Genomic DNA, 25,042 nt, shown 5'->3' with positions numbered 1-25,042 from the left:
AAGAAAGAAGAAGAAGAACAGTACATTGCTGTCCCAAATCAGGGTTCTGTTAGCAAGATAATGGGTTGGGGTCATGGCCATTGACTAAGCATCACTGTATCTTCTACAGATATCTTTACACAGTCAGCACACACTAAACCTTCCTGTATCCTGTGGTTCATTCAAATTGGATTATACTGTAAACATACTCTTAATTTCTTGCCCTTGCATTCTTACTTATGCTTTGTCCTCTATTTAGAAGTCATCATACATAGGATTTTGTATGCATATAAATCTTACCCATACTTGGCAGTCTATTGAAAATGTCATTTCTGTCATGAAGAATTATCTGGTTCCCCCAATAGGGTGCAATTGTCCCACCTCTTAAATCCTTAGGAATACTTACCTTTAAGTTCTAATTAATGTGTTTATTTACCTTATCACCCCTGTAGTGAATATTGTTTTGTCTGCCTAGCACTTAGTAAGGCATCTTGCTAATTGGGCCATAATAATGGGCATGCAGCCCAATCCAGTGAGTCAGAGTCTTTCTCTGTAATTTTTCAAATTGGATCTAGGGAAAAGAATCCCCTTTCCTCACTGGTCACAGAATTAAAAAGTTGCATAACTGGAATGCTTTAGATATGTCCCTAATGTATCCCTAACCAATGCCATGTATCAAGGAAAATTCTAAATGAAAGATCCAATTAAAAAGAGTACTCTATCAAGGCTTAATTTAGAATTTTAATAGAAAAATGTAAGTCAGTATTTTTGCAGTCTACAACCAGAAAGAGATTTTAAATATAATTTTAAAAGGATTAATCAATAAGGAAAAATATCTACGACTGTTATTACATTTTTTGGGGGGTGGGGGATGAAGTCTTGCTCTGTCGCCCAAGCTGTAGTGCAGTAGCACGATCTCAGCTCAGTGCAACCTCCACCACCTGGGTTCAAGCGATTCTCATGCCTCTCAGCCTCCCGAGTAGCTGGGATTACAGGCGCGTGTCACCACACCTGGCTGATTTTTGTATTTTTTGTAGAGACAGGGTTTTGTCATGTTGGCCAGGCTGGTCTCAAACTCCTGACCTCAAGTGATCCACCCACCTCGGCCTCCCAAAGTGCTGGGATTACAGGTGTGAGCCACCGCGCCCAGCCTGTTATTATAAAAAATTTAAGGATTTCTGTTTAGGAAATGACACTATGGACAAAGTTAATAAGCAGCTAACAGAGTAAGAGAAGATATTTACAAAGTCAAAATCTGACAAGAGATTAATATCTAGAATTTCAAAGAATACCTTCAAATCAACAAGAAAAAGGTAATGACCACATACAGAAATGGGTGAATGATATGAACAGCCAATTAAAAAAACAGAAAACCAAAAACTGAGCATGCACAGGAAGTGCTTAAAATCATTAGTAATCAGAAATATAATTTTTTAAAAAAAGATAACATTTCACACTCATTACACGCCAAAAGTTGTAAATCAGCATGATGTCAAGAATTGGCAGGGGTGTGGATATACAGGAACCCTCATGCAAGGGCTGTGGAGAGCAATCTGTCATTACTCAGGCAAATAAAATAGACGTCTGTCACCCAACGGTTCCACTGCTGTGTGTACAGAACGTTCTCACACAGTTTATAAAGGAACATGTAGGAATATGTTCACTGTAGTATTATTTATGATGTTCACAGTGGGGAAGGTAGATGGGCGAAATATGGTGGATGTACACCATGGGAAATTCTGTGGCAGGCAGGCACGATGGATTAGAAATAACATTGTGTTAGTTTCCTAAAGCCATTGTAACAAATTACCACCAACTGGGTGGCTTAAAACATCAGAAATTTAGCTTCTCTCAGTTCTTGGGGCTCTAAGTCCAAGATTAAAGAACTTGGCACGGCCATGTTATGAAGTAAATAATACTACAGTGAATATGTTCATGTATGTCCTTTCGTAAATTGTATGAGGACTTTTTGTACACAGGAGTGGAATCACTGGGTCGTAGACATACACTTTATTTGACTAAGTAATGACAGCTTGCTCTCACAGCAGGGGAGGATACTTCCTTGCCTCTTCCAGTTTCCGGTGGCCTCATGTTCTTTGGCTTCTGGCATAATGACTGCAATCTCTGCCTCCATCTTCAGAGGGCTGCCTTCCTTCTGTCTTTGTCTCTGTTTTCTTATTTTTATTTTTATTTTTTTGAGACTGAGTCTCACTCTGTCGCTCAGGCTGGAGTGCAATGGCACAATCTTGGCTCACTGCAACCTCCACTTCCGGGTTCAAGCAATTCTCTTGCCTCAGCCTCTCGAGTAGCTGAGATTAAAGGTGTGTGCCACCATGCCCAGCTAATGTTTGTATTTTTAGTAAAGATGGGGTTTCAACATGCTGGCCAGGGTGGTCTCAAACTCCTGACCTCAAGTGATCCGCCCGCCTCCCAAAGTGCTGGGATTACAGGTGTGAGCCACCTGGCCTGGGCGTCTCCCTTCCCTCCCTTCCCCTCCCCTCCCCCCTCCCGCCACCCCCTCCCTTCCCCTCCCCTCCCCCCTCCCGCCACCCCCTCCCGCCACCCCCTCCCTTCCCCCTCTCCCCCCTGGGCGTCTCCCTTCCCTCCCTTCCCCTCCCCTCCCCCCTCCCTTCCCCCTCTCCCCCCTCCCCTCCTTTCCCCTTCCCCTTTTTCCTTCCCCCTTCCCCCTTCCCCTCCCCTCCCCTTCCCCTCCCCTCCCCTCCCCTCCCCTCCCCTCCCCTTCCCCTCCCTTCCCTTCTCTTCCGTTCCCTTTCTTTTGAGACAGAGTTTTGTTCTTGTCGCCCAGGCTCAAGTGCAATGACTCTATCTCGGCTCACTGCAAATTCCACCTCCCAGGTTCAAGCAATTCTCCTGCCTCAGCCTCCCAAGTAGCTGGGATTACAGGCACCCACCACCATGCCCAGCTAATTTTTGTATTTTTAGTAGAGACGGGGTTTTACCGTGTTGGCCAGGCTGGTCTCGAACTGGCCAGGCTGGTCAAGGCGATCCGCCCGTCTTGACCTCCCAAAGTGTTGGCATTACAGGTGTGAGGCACCGAACCCAGCCTGTTTTCTTATAACAGCAATTATATTGAAGAGGGTCTATCCTGAATTGAGTATGACCTCATCCTACTTGATTACATCTACAAAGACCCCACTCTAATTAAGGTCACATTCACAAGTACTGGAGGTTATAATTTCTACCTGTCTTTTTGAGGAACACAATTCAACCCACAACAAAGAACAGCAGGAACTATTTTTAAAATGTAGTTTTTAGAGCTGAGCATGGTGGTGAGCACCTGTAGTCCCAGCTACTCAGGAAGCTGAGGCAGGAGGATTGCTTGAGCCCTGGAGTTTAAGACAAGCCTGAGAAACATAGTAAGAACCCCTCTCTAAAAAAAATTTTTTTAATTAGCCAGGCATAGTGTCATGCACCTGCAGTCCCAGCACTTTGGGAGGCCAAGGTGGGAGAATTGCTTGAGGCTAGGAGTTCAAGACCAGCCTGAGCAACATAGCAAGACCCTGCCTCCACCAAAAAAATGTTTTTTTACTTAGCTGGGCATGTAGCCCCTGTAATCCTAGCTACTTAGGAGACTGAAGCAGGAGGATCACTTGAGCCCAGGCATTTGAGGTTATAGCGAGCTATGACCGTGCCACTGCACCATAGCCTGGGCAGCAGAGTGAGGTGCTGTCTCTTAGAAAAAAAAGTTTTTCATAAAAAAAAGAAAACAATATACTATATTCAATAACATGCAGGTAGGTAACTTTAAAATACATTTACCCCAAAAATTGTTTCAGAATTTATAAAATTCAGCTAAAGGAGTTCTTAGAGGAAAATTTATGGTTTAATAGTTTAAATGCCTTTACTTAAAACAAAAAAAGGTTAAAATCATGGGTTTAGCTTCCACCATAAGAAACAAAAAGAAAGAAAAGTAAATTAAACCTAAAGTGAGCAGAAGAAAGGAAGTGATGAAGATAACAATGAAAATCAGTGAAACAAACAAATGGAAAAACAATTGTAGTAATTAATAAAACCATGAGCTGGTTCTTTGAAAAGATAGGTAAAAGTAATAAACATCTAGCTGGACTAGTGAAAAAAGGAGAGGACACAAATTACCAAAATCAGAAACGAAAGGACACAACAAAGAAAACAATTAACAGAGTGAGAGAAAATATTTGCAAACCATATATCCAATAAGGGGTTACTATCCTATTCTAAATATGTGAAGAAAACAAACAACTCATAGCAAAATCAGATCACACGACTAAGAAGGGGGCAAAGGGCACCAGGTGCACTGGTTTACACCTGTAATCCCAGTGCTTTGGAAGGCTGAGACAGGAGAATTGCTTGAGGCCAGGAGTTGTGAAAAGCCTGGACAACATAGAAAGACCTTGTCTCTACAAAAAAATTTTAGATTAGCCAGGTGTGGTGACATATCCTTGTAGTCCCAGCTACCTGGGAAGCTGAGGTGGGAGGATCACTTGAGCCCAGGAGTTAGAGGTTGCAGTGAGCCATGATTGCAGCACTGCAGTACAGTCTGGGCAACAGCTTGATAGCTTCAGACCCTGACTCTTAAAAAAAAAAATCATTTATCAAAAGATGACATACAAATGATCAACAGGTTCATAAAAATGCTCAATATTGGCTGGGCACAGTGGCTCACACCTGTAATCCCAGCACTTTGGGAGGCTGAGGTGAGCAGATCACCTGAGGTTGGGAGTTCGAGACCAGCCTGACCAACATGGAGAAGCCGTGTCTCTACTAAAAATTCCCCAGAGGCTGGGGAATAAGGGGCTGGGGGAGAGAATGGGGAGATGAAGATGTTGGTCTCAGGGTACAAAGTTACAGTTAAACAGGAGGAATACAATTTTGAGATTTATTGCACAGCATAGTGACTATAGTCCCGAGTAGCTGGGACTACAGGCGCCCGCCACCACACCCGGCTAATTTTTTGTATTTTTAGTAGAGACAGGGTTTCCCCATGTTGCCCAGGCTGGTCTCGAACTCCTGACCTCGTGATCAGCCCGCCTCGGCGTCCCAAAGTGGTGGGATTACAGGCCTGAGCCACCACGCCCGGCCCCAGGGGACATTCTAGAGGGGACTTCGCCCCCCAAGCCGCACTTCTCCATTTCCCTGCGGTCGTCGCTAACCGAAGGCGCCATCCGGTGACGACTGGATGTGCGCGGCGGTGGTGAGTGGCCTGGAGAACCACCAGGTCCACCGCTGCCTCGGCCCGGGAGGAATCTGGGAAGGTCTCTGACAACCAATTCATCCTAAGATTTTCCCAATTGTGCATGGGTGGGCGGGCCCCGCATCCTAATGGGCACTGGGCATGTGAAGTGTGAACCACCCGGGCCTAACTAGCCCCTGAAGGCCTGACGAAACCGCCAGGCCCACCAGGGGGCAGCAGAGATCCGACGGCCGCGGACCGAGGGAAGCTGGAGGGAAGTAGGAGGCAGAGGGCGCGCAGGGAAGCGGCAGGGCGAGCAGCTCAGAACGTAAAAGCCAGCACCGCGCCTCCAGGTTGCTTTACGGCTGCCGCAGAAGGCTTTGCGGCTTTTTTCCCCTCCGACTTGATTTACGGTTTCTTCTCTGGTCGGTTTTTTCTTCCCCTCCGGCGCTGGGCGTGGGTTCGGACCTTCTTCCCAGAGACGCTCGCACACCCTTCCCATTCTCCTCTGCGCGGCCTCCATCTAAGCTCTCTTTCCCTTGTCCATAGCCTAGATCGAGCTCCCTGTGTGCACCGCGCGCTGCCCGAGGCGCGTAAGTGGGGGAGGAGAGCGGCTTCCCCCGGGGTGGTTCTAGCCGTGGGTGTGGAGCGTGGGAAGGCTCAGCTTCCCGGTAGATAACCTGGGGCTGCGGTGGACCTGATCCTGAGGGCTCAGCGTAGAGATGCTGAGTCCAGAGGCCTGTTGTAGTTCACCAGTGCAGTGAGGGGCTCAGTATCCGGGCTTCCCGAGAGGTGGGTAGGAAGGCGGGATACAGGAAACTTGGCACCAACGCGCCGGGACCCCACCGCGGTGCGGACTGCCAGGTGTCCGTGGTGGTGCTTCCGTGGAGATGCTGCCTGTAGACAGGCGTGGAGAATCTGAAGTTTGTGTTAATAGCTAAACGAAGTTGAGTTGCAGGGAGCGGGGGACGCTGGGAAGAAATGATTGATTTAAAAGGAATTTGACGCCGGGCATGGTGGCGGCATGCCCCCATGTTCCCGGGAGGTCAAGCCTGCAGTGAGCCGAGATCGCACCTGTATCACGACACTCCGTCCCGGGCGACAGAGCGAGACCCTGTCACGGGGGAAAAAATAAAAATAAAAATTTGACGCTCACTTTAGCTGAGTATTGAGCCTTGTTATAACATTGAGATAGAGGTCTGGGGCGGCGTCTCACACCTGTAACCCCAGAACTTTGGAAGGCCGATGCGGGAGGATCGCTTGAGGCCAGGAGTTCTACGCCAGCCTGGCTAACATAGCGAAACCCCGTCTCTACTAAAAATACAAAACTAGGCAGGCCTGGTGGCGGGCGCCTGTAATCCCCGCTACTCGGGAGGCGAAGGCATGAGAATCGCTTGAACCCAGTAGGCAGGTGTGCCGGTAAGCCGACATCGCACCACTGCACTCCAGCCTGGGGGACAGAGCGAGACTCCATCCCCCCCCAAAAAAAGTTATAATTCACGTACAATTGAATTCACTCCCTTTTTTAAAGAAAAGTGGAGACGTAGTCTCGCTCTGTTGCCCAGGCTGGAGTACAGTGGCCCCGTCTCGGCTCACTGCAACCTCCGCCTCCTGGGTTCAAGCGATTCTTTGCTTTAGCCTCCCAAGTAGCTGGAATTACAGGCGTATGCCACCACACCCAGCTACTTTGTATTTTTCACCATGTTGGTTAGGCTGGTCTCGAACTCCTCGCTTTTCCAAAGTTCAGGGATTACAGGTGTGAGCCACCACACCCAGTCTAAATTCACCCTTTTCAAGTGTGCAATTCAGTGGTTTTAGTATATTCACAAGGTTGTGCAATCACCACTATTATCTAATTCCAGAACATTTTTATCATCCCTAAAAGAAACCTTAAAACCATTAGCGGACACCCATTATTTCCTCCTACTCCCAGCAGCACTAATCTATGAATTTACCCATTCTCAGTACTGTATTATACAATATTTGTTCTTTTGTGTTTGGTTTATTTCACTTCATGATTCAAAGTCCATCTATGTTGTATGTAGCATGTATCAACTTCATTTTTTAAATAACTGAATTATTTATTGTGTGGATATACCACATTTTGTTTCTCCATTTTTGATGGATACTGGTGGTTTTCTAGGCTTTCTAGGTCTAGTCCTCCACAGAACTCGCAGTCTGAGGCACAGACATTTAAAACTTAAGTTTTTGGAAACTAGCATTTAACTCTTGGGTTGGGTCAGGTAATTCAGTGGCCTCAGGTCTGGTATCGTTTAGGGCAGTTTTTTTTTGTTTTTTTGTTTTTTTTTTTTTTGAGATGAAGTTTCACTCTTGTTGCCCTGGGTGGAGTGCAATGGCGTATCTGGGCTCACTGCAACCTCACCTGGGTTCAAGCGCTTCTCCTGTCTCAGCCTCCTCAGTAACTGGGCTTACAGGCGCATGCCACTATGCCCGACTAATTTTTGGTATTTTTAGTAGAGACAGGGTTTCACCATGTTGGCCATGCTGGTCTCGAACTCCTGACCTCAGGTGATCCACCCGCCTCGGCCTCCCAAAGTGCTGGGATTACAGGTGTGAGCCACCGCACCTGGGCGGGAGTTTTGTTTTTTTGTTTGTCTGTTGTTTTTTGGGGGGGCAGAGTTTCTCTCAGCCTCCTCGGTAACTGGGCTTACAGATGCATGCCACTATGCCGGGCTAATTTTTGGTATTTTTAGTAGAGACAGGGTTTCACCATGTTGGCCATGCTGGTCTCGAACTCCTGACCTCAGGTGATCCACCCGCCTCAGCCTCCCAAAGTGCTGGGATTACAGGTGTGAGCCACCGCGCCTGGGCGGGAGTTTTGTTTTTTTGTTTGTCTGTTGTTTTTTGGGGGGACAGAATTTCTCTCAGCCTCCTCAGTAACTGGGCTTACAGGCGCATGCCACTATGCCCGGCTAATTTTTGGTATTTTTAGTAGAGACAGGGTTTCACCATGTTGGCCATGCTGGTCTCGAACTCCTGACCTCAGGTGATCCACCCGCCTTGGCCTCCCAAAGTGCTGGGATTACAGGTGTGAGCCACCGCGCCTGGGCAGGAGTTTTGTTTTTTTGTTTGTCTGTTGTTTTTGGGGGGGACAGAGTTTCGCTCTTGTTGCCCAGGCTGGAGTGCAGTGGCGAGATCTTGACTCACTGCCACTTCTGCCTCCCGGGTTCAAGCAATTCTCCTGCCTTAGCCTCCCGAGTAGCTGGGATTACAGGTGTGCACCACCACACCCGGCTAATTTTGTATTTTTAGTAGGGAAGGGGTTTCTCCATGTTGGTCACGCTGGTCTCGAACTCCCTACCTCAGGTGATCCTCCCGCCTTGGCCTCCCAAAGTGTTGGGATTACAGGCGTGAGCCACTGCGCCCCTCTGGGAGTGTTTTTTAAAGTGTTCTATTCTCAGTTCAACACTTACCAGGCCGTTAAGTATAGTGGTATCAAGCAGAGAAATGTTTGTGTGCTGGTCTTCTCAGGGAGGCAGAAACCGTCAGAGATTGCTGTTGTGTAATGTACCACAAAACGTGTTATCATGTAGTATAAACGGTGTAGTTGGAGATGAGTGTATGAAAAACTGAGCTAGCTGTGGGAGAGAGTAGTTGTGAAAAATTTTGAGTCACCCACTGTATGCTTTCCCAGCTATGTTCAAATAAGGTGACACTCTGCCTTCCTGTTTCAGCTCTAAAACTGTTCATAAGTGTTCTTTTGGCTGTATACGTAGTGCCATGTTTTTTTGTATTTTTGTGCTTTTGGTGATTTTGCTGTTTACAGTGGCCTCCAAGAATAGAAGTGCTGTCTAGCATTTCCAAGTTGAAGGCTGTGATATATCTTATAGAGAAAAGATAAGCTTTTAGATTAGCTTTGTTCAGGCATCACTTTTGTTGTTGGCTGTGAGTTCATGTTACTGCATCAACAATATATATTAAATAAGATATCTTTAAACAGAAGCACACATAAAACAAGGTTATGTATTGGCCTGTTGAGTAACCCTGTATTTCCCCTGGGAGCAGTGGCTCAGTATTTGCTAGTTCAGTGTTCATGATGGCTTTACAGGACATAACTACCCTGAATAATGAGAACTGACTGTCTCAGTAGTGCTTCAAGGGCAGAAAGCCTAGTGGATATTTTTCCATCTCTGCAGCTTTTAGCATTTCTTCACTCAAGGCACTCATTTTTAATACTGAACTGGCAGTTTTGATGTGGAGAGAAGCTAAAAAAAGGCTAAAATGCTCTTCATACTATGTGCTGAGTGGGGACTGTGCTGAGTGTTGGGGATTCAGTGATTAGTGTATGGCCCCGCAGTTCTCTAATGGCTGAGTGTGGGAGTGCAGAGAAATGATCAGTGTGAGGGAATTCATCCTATGTTCCCACAGATTTTTTTTTTTTTTTTTGAGACGGAGTTTCACTCTTGTCGCCCAGGCTGGAGTGCGGTGGCGTGATCTTGGCTCACTGCAACCTCCGTCTCCCAGGTTCTAGCGATTCTCCTGCCTCAACCTCCCGAGTAGCTGGGATTACAGGCACCCGCCACCGTGCCCAGCTAATTTTTGTATTTTTAGTAGAGACGGAGTTTCACCATGTTGGCCGGGCTGGTCTCGAACTCCTGACTTCATGGTCTGCCTGCCTCGGCCTCCCAAAGTGCTGGGATTACTGGGTTCCCACAGATTTTAAGACTTACTTCAGGCCAGGTGTGGTGGCTTATGCCTGTAATCCCAGCATTTTGGGAGGCCGAGGTGGGCAGAACAACTGAGGTCAGGAGTTCGAGACCAGCCTGGCCAACATGGTGAAACCCCTGCCTCTACTAAAAATACAGAAAATTAGCTGGGTGTGGTGGCGCATGCCTGTAGTTCCAGCTACTCAGGAGGCTGAGGCACCAGAATCACTTGAACCTGGGAGGTGGAGGTTGCAGTGAGCTGAGATTGTACCACTGTACTCCAGCCTGGGCAACAGAGCGTCTCCCCCTCAAAAAAAAAAAGACATACTTCAGAGTGTGGTGAGCTGCATAAGGCTTTAGAGGTAATGACATTTTGAGATTTCAATTAAAAATTTTTTTTCTACTTTTTTTTTTTTTTTTTTTTTAAGACAGAGTCTCACTCTTGCTCAGGCTAGAGTGCAGTGGTGCGATCTTGGCTCACTGCAACCTTCGCCTCCTGGATTCAAGCGATTCTTGTGCCTTAGCCTCCTGAGGAGCTGAGATTACAGGCACCTGCCACCATGCCCGGCTAATTTTTGTATCTTTAGTAGAGAAGAGGTTTCACCATGTTAGCTGGGCTGGTCTTGAACTCCTGACCTCAGGTGATCTGTCTGCATTGGCCTTCCAAAGTGCTGAGATTACAGATGTAAGCCACCGTGCCTGGCCACTTTTTTTCTACTTTTGCTAATTTTTTTAAAGTATCATGAACATTATAGTACTGTGTTCATAAATGAAAAGAAACTTGCTCCAGTCTTGTTCATCAAGCCGTTCTTGACCTTCACAGTCAGAATCTCACCCATCACTTTGTCACATCTCCCTCTTGATCTGTATATCCAGAGTCCACCTGACACGCTTCTTCAGCCCTCCACATATAATAAGAAATGCTTTTGTGAGCCGAGATTGTGCCATTGCACTGCAGCTTGGGCAACAGTGTGAGACTCCTCAAAAAAAAAAAAAGAAAAAAAATGCTTTTAGGTGATAAGGAAATGGAGAAGAATAAAACATCTTTGCCAGTCTTTACCTTTTTAATATCTTGAATTCATGATTTCTTGCCATAGCCACTATCCTAGTCCAGGCTCTCTCCCTTCTACCCCTGAGGTTTTTTGTTTTTTTTTACCATGTTTTTATTTCCTCTGGGAAAACACCTATCAGAATTTTGGGATCATATGACAGATATTATTTAATTTCTTTCTTTCTTTTTTGAGACAGGGTCTTCCTCTGTTGCCCAGGCTGGAGTGTAGTGGTATGATCATGGCTCACTGCAGCCTTGACCCCTTCCTTGCCCCTGCTGAAGTGATCCTCCCACCACAGCTTCCTGAGTAGCTGGGACTGCCGGCATGCTCCACCATGCCTGACTAACGTTTTGCCGCTTGTAGAGACAGCCGTGTTCCCTAGGCTTGTCTTGAACTCCTGAGCCTCAAGCGATCCTTCCACTTCAGCCTCAAGTGCTGGCATTACAGGCGTGAGCCACCACTCCTGGCTACTTAATTTCTTTCTTTCTTTTTTTTTGAGACAGTCTCGTTCTGTCACCCAGGCTGGAGTGCAGTGGGGTGATCTCGTCTAACTGCAGCCTCTACCTTTCAGGCTGAAGCAAGCCTTCCATTGCAGCCCCCTGAGTAGCTAGGACTACGGGAACATGCCACCAGGCCCAGCTAATTTTTGTATTTTTTATAGAGATGGAGTTTCATGATGTTGGCCAGGCTGGTCTTGAACTCCTCACCTCATGCAATCCGCCTGCCTCAGCCTCCCAAAGTGCTGGGATTACAGGTGTGAGCAACTGCACCCGGCGGGCCCCGCCCAGACCTATTTTCAAAATTAGAAAACCGTGAGGCTTCTGGAAGAAGATGAGGAGAATATCTTCATGACCTGAGTGTGTGCAAAGGTTTCTTAGAGCTCAGGATGCCATAGAGTCACTTAAAAAAGCAAAACCCCCCCCCCCCAAAAAAAAACCACACACACAAAGATAAATATGATTGATTACATCAAAATGTAATCACAGACTAAGAAAATGAATGGGGAAACACAGGGACCTATTTGACAAAAGACTGATATTCAAGATATATAAAGAACCCATAGGCCAGGCGCGGTGGCTCACGTCTGTAATCCTGGCACTTTGGGAGGCCGAGGCGGGGGGATCACTTGAGCTCAGGAGTTCGAGACCAGCCTGAGCAACATAGTGAAACCCCATCTCTACTAAAAATACAAGAATTAGAATTAGCTGGGCGTGATGGCACGTGCCTGTAGTCCCAGTTACTCGGGAGGCTGAGGCTGGAGAATTGCTTCAATCAGGAAGATGGAGGTTGCAGTGAGCCGAGATTGTGCCACTGCACTCCAGCCTGGGCGACTGAACAAGACTTCGTCTCAAAACACCAGTAGGGCTCCAGGCCTGGGATTGGGCCTCTGCTGCTCTACTGCCTGGACGTGTGGCTCAGTCCTTGGAGTCGGCCTTTGGTTTTCATGAAGAGTAGTGTGCATTAACAGCTGAGTGGTTTTATCAGCCTGTTTCCTGCCAACAGTGTATGAGAGTTCCAGTTGCTTTACATCCTTGCCAGCGTTTGGTGTTGTCAGTCTTTTGAGTTATTCTGATGGGTGTGGTGTGTCATGGTCTTAATTTTAGTCGTCAATCACTAATGGTGTTGAGGACTTTTTCCCGTACCCATGACAATGTGCGTCTTCCTTTGTGAAGTGCCTGCTCAAATCTTTTGCCCATTTTACATTGGGTTGTGTGTCTTTTTATTATTGAGTTGTAGCAGTTATTTATATAACCTTTATATCCTGGTTACCTGTCCTCTGTCTGGTTGCCTGTTCATTTTCTTAGAGTTGTCTGATGAACAGAAGTTTTACATTTTGATGTAATCAGTTTTCTCTTATATTTTCTTTTATAGTTATTACTTTCTGAGTCCTAGGAAATCTTGGCTACCTTCAGGCTGTGAAGATAATCTTTCATGTTTTCTTCTGTAAGTTTTTTTTTTTTTTTGAGACAGAGTCTTGCTCTGTCGTCCAGGCTGGAGTGCGGTGATGCGATCTCCACTCACTGCAACCTCTGCCTCCCAGGTTCAAGCGATTCTCCTGCCTCAGCCTCCCAAGTAGCTGGGATTACAGACATGCGCCACCACGCCCAACTAATTTTTGTATTTTTATTAGAGACAGGGTTTCACCAGGTTGGCCAGGTTGGTCTTGAACTCTTAACCTTGTGATCCACCCGCCTCGGCCTCCCAACATGCTGGGATTATAGGCGTGAGCCACCGTGCCCGGCCTATAAATTTTATAGTTTTAGTTTTATGTTTAAGCCTATCACCCATCTCTAGTTTAGGTGAATGGTGTGAGATATAATTAAATATTAATTTTTTTCCATATAGATATCCAGTCATTCCAGCACCATTTGTTGAAAATGCTATTGTATTGCATTTTCGAAATTAAGATGACTGTACAAATGGTAGCTGATGTCTGCACTCCCTTTTCTGTTCCATTGTTCAATCCTTGTGTTAGTACCACACTTTTAATTACTGTAGCTTTTTAGTAAGTCTTGAAGTCATGTAGTTGTAGGTCTTCCAATTTTGTTGTTTTCAAGCTTGATGTGAATATTCTAAATCCTCTGCATTTCCATATAAATATTAGAATTATCTTTACTAGTTTTACAGAAAAGTCTGGTAAAATTGTGATTGGGATTGCATTGAATCTATGGATCAATTTGGAAAGAAATGACACCTAAACAGTATTGAGTCTTCAGATATATGAACTTGGTGCATTTTCCTTCTTATTTAAGCCTTTTAAAATTTCTTTTTAGGCCGGGCGCGGTGGCTTATGCCTGTAATCCCAGCACTTTGGGAGTCTGCAGCGGGCAGATCAGCTGAGGTCAGGAGTTCGAGACCAGCCTGGCCAACATGGTGAAACCCCGTCTGTACTAAAAATACAAAAATTAGCCAGGTGTGGTGGCAGGTGCCTGTAGTCTCAGCTACTTGGGAGGGTGAGGCAGGAGAACTGCTTGAACTTGCTCAGGAGGTGGAGGTTGCAGTGAGCTGAGATAGTGCCATTGCACTCCAGCCTGGGCAACAAGAGCAAAACCGTCTCAAAAAATAATAATAATAAAAATAAAAATTTCGGGCCAGGTGTGGTGGCTCACACCTGTAATCCCAGCAATTTGGGAGGCTGAGCCGGGTGGATCACCTGAGGTCGGGAGTTTGAGACCAGCCTGACCAACATGGAGAAACCCTGTCTCTACGAAAAATACAAAATTTGCCAGGCATGGTGGCGCATGCCTGTAATCCCAGCTACTCTGGAGGCTGAGGCAGGAGAATCACTTGAACCTGGGAGGCAGAGGTTGCAGTGAGCCGAGATGGTGCCATTGCACTCCAGCCTGGGCAACAAGAGTGAAACTGTCTCAAAAAAAATAAAAAATTCTTTTTAGTTCTGTTTTATGGTTTTCAGTTCAGAAGTCTTACACATATTTTGTTAAATTTATTTCTAGATATGTTTCTTACCTTTATTGTAAAATGGAGCCATCATTTGCGTCATTCATTACTCTGTATGTAATGTGTTATCATTCTCTGCCTGCTTTCAAGATTTTCTCTTTATTTTTGTTTTTTAGCAGTTTGTCTGTGGTGTATCTAGGTGTCATTTTATTTGTATTTATCCAGAGATTTGTTCTTGAGATTTGCAGAGCTTCTTAAATCTGTAAATTTATGTCTGTCGGCCAATTTGGGAAATTTGGAGCTATTAGTTTTAAAAATATTTCTTCTGTTCCATTCTCTTTCACTACTGGGACTTCAATTATATGTGAGTTAGACATTTGGATATCAGCGCACAGGATCCTGAGGTTCTTTCATTCTTTTCAATCTTTTTTTTTTTCTCTAAGTTTGCATTTCATGAGCAGGAGTGACAGTCATTCAGGATGATTTTTGAGATTCCTAGTTCAAGAGTAGTTCCTATTCTTTTGTAGGTGTAGTCAAGTATGGCTTCTAATTCTACTAGAAGGCTTTTTTGTCGGGGAGGTGGTTGTATGTCCTTTGGCTCTTAAATTTTCTTTTGTGTCTTTCACGGCACAGTTTTCAGAGGGTACCCTTTCTCTTTGGTTTTGTTTTTTTTTTTTAGACGGAGTCTTGCTCTCCCTCCAGGCTGGAGTGCAGTGCTGCAATCTCGGCTCACTGCAACCTCTGCTCACTGCTACCTCTGCCTCCCGGGTTCAAGCGATTCTCGTGCCTCAGCTTCCTGAGTAGCTGGGACTACAGGCACGCGCCACCACACGCAACTAATTTTTGTATTTTTAGTAGAGACTGGGTTTCATCATGTTGGCCAGGCTGTTCTCCATCTCTTGACCTCGTGATCCGCCCGCCTCGGCCTCCCAAAGTGCTGGGATTATAGGTGTCAGTGATTGCGTCTGGCTGATAATTGCATTTTTCTCTTGGAGAAGCTGAATAAACTGTGTGTTGTGTGCCTGCCTTTTTTTTTTGTTTGTTTTTTTGAGACAGAGTCAGACACTCTGTCACCCAGGCTGGAGTGCAATGGGGTGGTCATAGCTCACTGCAGCCTCAAACTCCTGAGCTCAAGCGATCCTCCCACATCGGCCTCCTAAGTAGCATAGCACCACGCCTGGCTAATTTTTAAATTTTTGTAGCGATGGGGTTTTGCTGTCTAGGCTAGTCTCAAACTCCTGGGCTCAAGCAGTCCTTCTGCCTTGGCCTACCAAGCTGGTGGGATTATAGGTTTGAGCCACCATGCCTGGCCATCACCTGTGTTTTGACTATAACACATCATGTTGGCACTCAAAACGTTTTGGATTTTGGAGCATTTTGAATTTTGGATTTTGGATTAGCAATGTTCCACCTATAGTACATTTTTTGTTTGCTTTCCCATAAAGAATTTTTTGTAATTTTGATTTTATAGTTATAAATGTAATATATTCTTATTGTAAAAATCACCTTTAATAGCACCGCCAGAATAGCAAACATGTTAACAGAAAGGTAGAAGTAGACCTTAAAGAATCTTCAGCGCTTGAGAGACCACAGCTAACCACTGAGGAACTCTGTTCTGGATTGGAGCAGTGCTTAGAAGCTTATAAATAACTCTTAGGGTATTGCATAGGGATTCTTTTTTTTTTTTTTTTTTTCCTGAAATGGAGTCTCGCTCTGTCGCCCAGGCTGGAGTGCAGGGTGTGATCTCAGATCACTGCAACCTCCGCCTCCTGGGTTCAAGCAATTCTTTGCCTCAGCCTCCCGAGTAGCTGGGATTACAGGCGCCTGCCACCATGCCCAGCTAATTTTTTCGGATTTTTAGTAGAGAGGGGGTTTCACCATGTTAGCCAGGATGGTCTCCATCTCCTGACCTTGTGATCCACCCATCTCGGCCTCCCAAAGTGCTGGGATTACAGGCGTGAGCCACTGTGCCTGGCCGCATAAGGATTCTTTATGTGATTTTTCAGTAGAGACTCTTGCCTTTTACTTTAAACATTCTTTGAGGGTTGTTTTTTTCCCCCGCCTTTTATTTATATAGAGGTCAACCAGAATCAAGATGTCTGGGACTGAGGAAGCAATTCTTGGAGGACGTGACAGCCATCCTGCTGCTGGCGGCGGCTCAGTGTTATGCTTTGGACAGGTAACTGTGGTTCCTTCATGCCGGGAAAGAATGAGGTGAAGTGAGTAAAGTTAGGGCAAGGCAGTTTGTAGAGCATCGTAGTACATGTGTGAGCAGTACTTAGTACGTTGACGTGGTACCTAGTACGTTGACGCGGTACGTGCGTGGGCAGTACCTGGTACGTTGATGCGGTACCTGTGTGGGCAGTACCTGGTACGTTTACATAGTACCTGTGTGAGCTATTTGTTGTTATTGGTTTTTCCTTTAGATGCATTTTTTGGGAGTCTTGTGAACTCTGGAGGGCATTTTGGAATGTTAGCTATCAAAAGACTGATAGTACTGGGGATTAAATTTAGATTTTAAATTTTTTGTGGGGGGGATAGATAACATATTTGTATGACATCAAATTCAAAATGAAACTGTGAAAATCTCCCTATTTCCTATTGCCCCTGTGTGCATGCCACCCAGTTCTATTTCTTTTTTTTTTTCGAGACTGAGTCTTGCTTTGTCACCCAGGCTCAGTGCAGTGGTGCGATCTCAGCTCACTGCAACCTCCACCCCCTGGATTCAAGCAATTCTCCTGCCTCAGCCTCCCAAGTAGCTGGGATAACAGGCATGCACCACCATGGCCAGCTAATTTTTATATTTTTAGTAGAGATGGGGTTTAACCATGTTGGCCAGGCTGGTCTCGAACTCCTGACCTCAGGTGATCCACCTGCCTCGGCCTCCCAAAGTGTTTGGATTACAGGCGTGAGCCACCACACCCGGGCTTAATTTTTTTGTATTTTTAGTAGAGATGTGGTTTCACCATGTTGGCCAGGGTAGTCTTGAACTCCTGACCTCGTGATCTGCCTGCCTCAGCCTCCTAAATGCTGGGATTACAGGCATGAGCCACCGCGCCTGGCTCCAGTTGTCTTTCTTGGAGGCATGGAAAGTTACTGGGGGTCCTATTCCTTGTAGGGACATTGTGTGCATAGAAAAGAGTTTCTTGCTTTGTCCACCCAAACTCCATCTTTGTCTTTAGCAGGGAGTTGTGAGTATTCACCTCATCCGAACAGGGCAAGGGGGACAAAACCCAAATCAGCAAGCAGTAGTGTGTTTCTGTTGTGCAGGATGGGAAACTGTTGTATTGGAGAAGGCGTCAATCTCTGGAAAGGACAAAGGGAAGCAAGGCTTCCTACCCCTGTGCTCTTTCCATACTTGCTTCCTGTGCTGACGTCATTTACAGATCTGGAGGCAGGACATTGTAGCTTCCTAAGCTTCAGAAACATTTATAAGGATGGTAGCAACAGCTAAGGCAGCAGTTCTCAAAAACCCTGGGGTTTCTGAAGATCTTTCAGAGTCCAGAAGGTCCAAATTATCTTCATAATAATACTACTTGCCTCTTTCACACTCATTCTCTCATGAGTGAACGGTAGCGTTTTCAGAGACTGCATGATATGTGGTGATGTCACTGCTATGATGCCTAATGGCATGCATGCCTTAAAAGTTTCTCAGTTTTGATTCCTAATAGGATAAATAGAACCCACATAAACAAAGGTTCTGGGGGGTCTTTTTAAGAGTATAAAGTCTCCATAAAGGATGGAGACTCAGTGATGTGAGGAATGGTGGAAGTGTGAATTTAATTTTCTTTTTTGGGGTTGCAGTGCCAGTACACAGCAGAAGAGTACCAGGCCATCCAGAAGGCCCTGAGGCAGAGGCTGGGCCCAGAATACATAAGTAGCCGCATGGCTGGCGGAGGCCAGAAGGTAGGAGAATTCACGTGCCTGGAAAGCAGGCATCCATACCACAGACTCCGATGGTCTTGCCAGTTCCCTCTCTGGGTCCTCAGGGATTCGGAGGTCTGCTGTTAACTGTTCCTGGAGGTCTCCCAGTGCCCCTGGGAGGGGATGGGTTCCAGACTTCATTCTCATCTGAAGGGGCCCGGGCATGGTCTTGACACTCGCATAACCGCCATCTTAAGATTTTTACATCATCTTTTTTTTTTTTATTTTTAAAGACAGGGTCTTGCTCTGTCACCTAGGCTGGAGTCCGACCAGTGGTGTCATCTCGGCTCACGGCAGCCTCCACCTCCCAGGCTCAAGCGATCCTCCTGCCTCAGCTTCCTGACTAGCTGGGACTACAGGCACACGCCACCAACGCCTGGTTAATTTTTTAATGTTCTGTAGAGACGACATCTCGCCATGTTGCCCAGGCTGATCTCGAACTGCTGGGCTCAAGTGATCCTCCCGCCTCGGCCTCCCAAAGTGCTGGGATTACAGGTGTGGGCCACCACGCCCAGCCTTTACACCATTAAAAAAAATGTTCCTTTTGCCATTTGCTTCTTTTTTTTTTGAATTAAACACTTTTTAAAGAACTTATGATTGACACATAATAATTGCATATCATTTGCTTCTAATTTTAACTTCTGTGTATATTTTTGGTCTTCCATAAAATATGTCAAACAGATTTGTACTTTTTGCAAACTGAATTTTAGTAACTGCTGGGTGAGTTCCTCCTCCCAACAGACCATTAGTTCTCGCGGGCTCCATCTAGATTTTTGAAATAAATTCATTGAGAATTTTCTTGAAAAAAAATTTTTTTTTTTTTAAGAGACTGGGTCTCACTCTGTCGCTTAGGCTGGAGTGCAGCGGCATGATCCTAGCTTACTGCAGCCTTGAGCTCCTGGGCTCAAGTGATCCTCCCACCTCAGCCTCCCGAGTAGAATGTTGAAGGACAGTTTATCCAAAAAAGTAGATGAGGAATAAATTATGTCAATTTTGATTCACATTTAAGTGTGGTAAGGAATTAACACAGCTTTTCCTTAAAAACATTTGTTTTTCTAGGTGTGCTACATTGAGGGTCATCGGGTAATTAATCTGGCCAATGAGATGTTTGGTTACAATGGCTGGGCACACTCCATCACGCAGCAGAATGTGGGTGAGTATGCTCTCCAGCAGTGGGGACTTCTGCACTGTCCAGCTCCTACTGAAAGTATGCTGTGGGTGAGGAGGTAAGGTAGGTGGACTCAGTTGCCAGCAGGAGGAATGGTTGTGGCCCAGCGGTCAGTGTCCTCTTCAACTTGCTCTCTTTCCCACTCCTAGATTTTGTTGACCTCAACAATGGCAAGTTCTACGTGGGAGTCTGTGCATTTGTGAGGGTCCAGCTGAAGGTGAGGGGGATGGAGTAGACCTGCTGCCCGGAAGGATCAGTGGGTGGTAGGAGAAGGTGAGCAGGTAGGGAAGTAGGTAGCTGGACGGGGACCCAGGCTCCAGAGTTGTGTCTCAGCCAGCGTTCCCTAGAATGGTGGAATTCAAATACTCTTGCTCATGTGCTCCCTAAAAGAATGGAAAAACTGTTCTCTTGCACATGTTCAAGTTGACACCTAAAAGTTTTCACCATATATAAAAATTGTTGCAAAGGGTGTATTTTTTGGCATATGGTAAAATCTGACATTCTAAAATACAATAATTTTACCATCACTGATAAGTGTTTGGAAACTCAACTTTAGGCAAAGCAGGTCCTTTTGTTATAACATTGATAAAAACAAAAATTGGTTTTGTTAATAAGTTGTTTCGCTTCAAGTCACAGTTATTTAAGGTGTTAAGTGAGGACTTGCCGTAAATCTGTTAGATCTTTTTAAATATTCCAGTGGACTCTAAACACCATAGAGGATAAGATCTATCATTTATTTGAAGAAATACAATGAACAAGCTTTTTTTTAATCATTAGAAATTTTACATTGTTCTTTCTTTATCTGAACTCATATTTCTATTCTATTTCCCCACTGGTTTTAATCCTAATACATATTTATGGTTGAAAGTTTGGCTAGGCGGGGTGGCTCATTCGTGTAACCCCAGCACTTTGGGAGGCCCAGGTGGAAGGATTGCTTGAGCCCAGGGATTTGAGACCAGCCTGGGCAACATAGCGAAAGCCCATCTCTACTAAAAATACAAAAAAATTAGCTGGGCATGGTGGTGTATGCTTGTAGTCCTAGCTACTCAAGAGGCTGAGGTGGGAGGATCACCTGAGCCCAGGAAGTCGAGGCTGTGGTGAGCTGTGATTGCGCCACTGCACTCCTGGGTGAAAAAAAAGAAAAGTTTTATTGGTAGCCTTACTGTGCTTCTCTGCCTTTGCCTGTGTATAAAAATAAAAATTTTTGGTAAATTTTCAGTGCACTTAAGGCTCTAAATATTAAAATATTTCTTTTGGATTTAGTTATATTATAGCTACTGTTAACACACAGTTGACCAGACAATTGTGTTTATGGTGAAGAGAAAACATAAATACAGCAAAATTTTGATACTTAGAAAAATTAAAGATATGAAATCTTGCCACAAAAATAAAAAATTTAAAATATAAAATTTATGGAAAATGTATATCTTAATGAGATGGATGGTGCTGTTTTTTCTTTTCAGTTAGTTTATATATCCATATATCCATAATTGAATATTACTTACTTCTTTTTTTTTTCTTTTTGAGGTGGAGTTTTGCTCTTGTTGCCCAGGCTGGAGGGCAATGGTTCAATCTCAGCTCACCACAACCTCCACCTCCTGGGTTCAAGCGATTCTCCTGCCTCAGCTTCCCGAGTAGCTGGGATTACAGGCATGCGCCACCCCGCCTGCCTGATTTTTTGTGTGTGTTTTCAGTAGAGACGTGGTTTCTCCATGTTGGTCAGGCTGGTCTGGAACTCACAACCTCAGGTGATCCACCCGCCTCGGCCTCCAAAAGTGCTGGGATTACAGGCGTGAGCCACCGCACCCGGCCTACTTATTTCTTGAATGAACAATTCAGCATTAATTCTATTCTGACTTATTTTTCTAAATAGTACTAAAAAATCTTGTATCTATGAGTGAGTAGCTGAGAATGGAAAGAATTTTGTTATAGTGTCACTCATTTATTTGAGTGCTTTCTGAGTTATTTTTTAAAAATCACAGAGCGCTGTCATCAAACATTGTATTTAATTCTCAATCAGCGAATGATGTGCTCAGGTCCACCTTCTCTTTCGGTGAGAGGCAGGAGCGGGATGCCACCTGATTTACAAAGGGTTTGCTCTCCCGTCCTTGCAGACCATTAGATCCAATGTTCAAATTATCCCTTTGCTTCATATCCCAGAGGTTTTTTTTTTTTTTCCAAGATGTAGTCTCACTCTGTCACCCAGGCTGGAGTGCAATGGTGCAATCTCGGCTCACTGCAACCTCTGCCTCCCAGGTTCAAGTGATTCTCCTGCCTCAGTCTCCTGAGTAGCTGGGATTACAGGCGCTTGCCACCACACCCGGCTAATTTTTGTATTTTTAGTAGAGATGGGGTTTCACCATGTTGACCAGGCTGGTCTTGAACTCCCGACCTCAAGTGATCCACCTCCCTTGACCTCCCAAAGGGCTGGGATTACAGCGTGAGCCACCACGCCCGGCCCGGCCATCCCAGAGGTTTTTTACCTTAGGGTGATGCACACTGATAGGATTTGGGGTGAGTTTCTAATGTGCCCTTTGTGTGTTGGGAAGTTGGGAAGGGAGGATCGTCTTGACACCTTGACCACAGGCACATGTCCAGGCAGCCCAGGTCTAGGAAGCAGCACTCGCGATGGATTCTCACCCAGCCTTCTGCCCGTGCCCCTGTAGCAAGGCCGCCAGGTGGGAGAGTCCGGCTTTGAACCCTGCTGCTTGAGGAACAGGGGAGTTGTGGCGCGCCTGCCGCTCTCGTGTTTGAGTTCAAACTCCTTTTCTGCCCCCAGGATGGTTCATATCATGAAGATGTTGGTTATGGTGTTAGTGAGGGCCTCAAGTCCAAGGCTTTATCTTTGGAGAAGGCGAGGAAGGAGGCGGTGACAGACGGGCTGAAGCGAGCCCTCAGGTGAGCGCAGGGCTGGGAGTCTAACCTGCGTCATTTCAGCTCTTGCTTCAGAGCAGGTTTCGATTTTTTTTGGAAGAGGTAATACATGCACATGGTTCAAAAATCGAAGCAGCGTGGAAGATAATTCTCACCCCTGCCCTGGTTCCTGTCTGCCGTTTTCCCACTTTTGTTAGTATTTTTTCAATGTTTCTGTTTCAGGCTTCCCTTACTGGGAGTAAGTGGTAGAATCCTGTACTCTCTCTTCTCCGTGCACTCAGTCATGTGTGCCGGAGGCCTTCCCACTCCTACTGCGAGTGCACAGACAGCACCCTCCTCCTCTCCGTGCTCCTCAGCAGTCCTCCGCTACGCACAGGTAGCATAGTTAACTTAGTTACACAGTCATGCAGATGTCCGTGTTAGTCCATTTATGTTGCTATACAGGAATACCAAAGGCTGGGTAATTTATAAATAAAGGAGGTTTGATTGGCTTATGATTCTGTGGACTGTACTGGAAGCCTGGTGCCAGCATCCACTTCTGGTGAGGCCTCAGGAAGCTTCTAATCATGGCAGAAGGCGAAGAGGGAACGTGGAGAGAGAGGGAGCAAGAGAGAGAAGGAAGGGGTCCCGGGCTTATTTATTTATTTTATTGTTGTTTTTCATTTTTTGAGACAGGATCTTGCTCTGTTGCACAGGCTGGGGTGCAGTGGTGCCGTCATCGCTCAGTGCAGCCTTGAACTCCTGGGCTGAAGTGATCTTCCCTCCTCAGCCTCCCGAGTAGCTGGGATCACAGGCACATGACACCACCCCCAGTTAATTAAAAAAAAATTTTTTTTTTTGGAGAGACAGGGTCTCCCTTTGTTGCCTAGGCTGGTCTCAAACTCCTGGGCTCAAGTCATCCTCCTGCCTTGTGCCTCCCAAAGTGCCGGGATCACAGGCATGAGCCATCATGCCCAGCCCCCACACTCAAAACCACCAGATCTCTCATGAGCTGAGTGAGAACTCACTCAACACCAAGGGGATGGCACTAAGCTGTTTATGAGGAATCCAGCCCCAGGATCCAGTACCTCCCACCAGGCCGCACCCCCGGCATTGGAGGTCACGTTTCAACGTGAAATTTGGAGGGGATAAACATACAAACCATATCCGTGTCTTTGAGAATTGAAGTGAATTGAACCAGAAAAACCTGTGAGTTCTGTGGGGGAGTCCATAGATCCCAAGTTAAGAACTTTGGTCATGGGAGGTTGTGCCCTTGAGCCCCCGGTCCCCAAGTGTGTGTTGCCTACTCCTGCTGGGAAATTGGAGCAGCCTTTGGGGGGAAAAAAAAAGAAAAACTCTCTGCAGTTTGTTCTCCATGTCAGGAGGTGGCTGGTGGGTTTTGTGAATGGCACCTTAATCTTTTCGTACTCATCTTCTCTGTGAGGGCAGGGATTTGTGTCTTGTTCTCACTGCAGTATTCTCAGAAACTAACACAGTGCAGGAACACGCTAGATGCTTACCAGACGTCAATGGGGAATGCATGTTAGGGTCCATTTCCTCTGCTGCTCCTGAGAAGCAACCTGTACAAAAGTTGTAATTCTGTTCTCTGATATTCATGTGTAACAATTCTTAACCCTGTTTCACCTTTTTTTCTCTTGCCCTTAGGAGTTTTGGGAATGCACTTGGAAACTGTATTCTGGACAAAGACTACCTGAGATCACTAAATAAGCTTCCACGCCAGGTATATCAGACATGGATGAGTGGAGTGAAGATAACGCGGCAAACTCTTCTGTGTCATGGGTTGAGTATTTGGAGGATGCAAGGAGAAAAAGTGAGGACTCAGCTCTTTAGAGGGTCGGGAATGTTGATTTCAGATTTCGAATGTTAGAGACAGCAGGAACTAATCCCAACATTTTCCTTTTTTCTAAAGTCACATCATGTGGGCCGGGGGCCGTGGCTCACGCCTGGAATCCCAGCACTTTGGGAGGCCGAGACGGGTGGATCACGAGGTCAGGAGATCGAGACCATCCTGGCTAACACGGTGAAACCCCGTCTCTACTAAAAATACAAAAAATTAGCCAGGCGAGGTGGCGGGCGCCTGTAGTCCCAGCTACTCGGGAGGCTGAGGCAGGAGGATGGCGTGAACCCAGGAGGCGGAGCTTGCAGAGAGCTGAGATAGCGCCACTGCACTCCAGCCTGGGCGACAGAGCGAGACTCCGTCTCAAAAAAAAAAAAAAAAAAAAAAAAATCACACCATTTGACAGGAATGTGAGGTCTGAGAATCTGTGTACGTGTAGGTAGAGAACTGTGGTTGGGGGTAGTCTGTGCAGCCTCAAGGCAAGCACACAGCCCTCTGCAGCACTCCCAGCCTCGCTGTTGAGCCTTCTTTCTTTTCCTTAGTTCTGGTGTCATTACATGTCATTTACATGTCCATTATTTCTGTCAATACCTATAACGTGATCTGAGCCTTTGCCTTTGGAGAATGGGGTCTGTGGCTGGGCAGCCCTGGAGTCACACTGCCTTGCCATGAGTGGCTTCTGGAGTGCTCCTCCTGCCTCATCTGCTCTCCGAGGTCCCTGCCATGTCGCTCCCCAGGGCAGCATTCCCATCCTGTGCCTGAGGGATTCTTGTCCTCATGGAGCCCCACAAAGTGTGTGTCACTGGGCATCTGTAAAAACTCCTTTAAAAAAATCATTATTAAACATTATTGGATTCAGTTTGCTAATATTTTGTTAGACTTTTTTTTTTTTTTTTTTGAGACGGAGTCTCGCTCTGTCGCCCAGGCTGAAGTGCAGTGGCGTGATCTTGGCTCACTGCAACCTCTGCCTCC

At 46.0% G+C, this 25,042-nt stretch overlaps 1 protein-coding gene across 12 annotated transcripts in view; it reads left to right on the top strand.

Annotated features, from left to right (window-relative positions):
* The first annotated feature begins 5,584 nt into the window (after positions 1-5,584).
* RAD52 (RAD52 homolog, DNA repair protein) overlaps positions 5,585-25,042 on the top strand; it is a 30,678-nt gene continuing 11,220 nt past the window's right edge. For 4 of the 12 annotated variants that reach the window (XM_031000611.3, XM_019038407.4, XM_055357523.2 and 1 more), the window contains exons 1-7: positions 5,586-5,742; positions 16,345-16,446; positions 18,072-18,173; positions 19,251-19,344; positions 19,509-19,576; positions 22,139-22,257; positions 23,878-23,953. In XM_031000611.3, coding sequence (XP_030856471.1) covers positions 16,363-16,446; positions 18,072-18,173; positions 19,251-19,344; positions 19,509-19,576; positions 22,139-22,257; positions 23,878-23,953 — 543 coding nt within the window. In that variant the 5' untranslated portion in view covers positions 5,586-5,742; positions 16,345-16,362. Of the gene's footprint in view, positions 5,743-16,344; positions 16,447-18,071; positions 18,174-19,250; positions 19,345-19,508; positions 19,577-22,138; positions 22,258-22,455; positions 22,610-23,877; positions 24,044-24,142; positions 24,254-25,042 lie in introns of those variants that run through there. The other 8 variants (XM_063694555.1, XM_055357524.2, XM_063694554.1 and 5 more) reach the window with 5 other exon arrangements.

This window comes from Gorilla gorilla, chromosome 10 (assembly GCF_029281585.2).
Source record: "Gorilla gorilla gorilla isolate KB3781 chromosome 10, NHGRI_mGorGor1-v2.1_pri, whole genome shotgun sequence".
In the NCBI taxonomy this organism is placed as follows: domain Eukaryota; kingdom Metazoa; phylum Chordata; class Mammalia; order Primates; family Hominidae; genus Gorilla; species Gorilla gorilla.
This window is presented reverse-complemented; position numbering and strand designations above follow the sequence as displayed.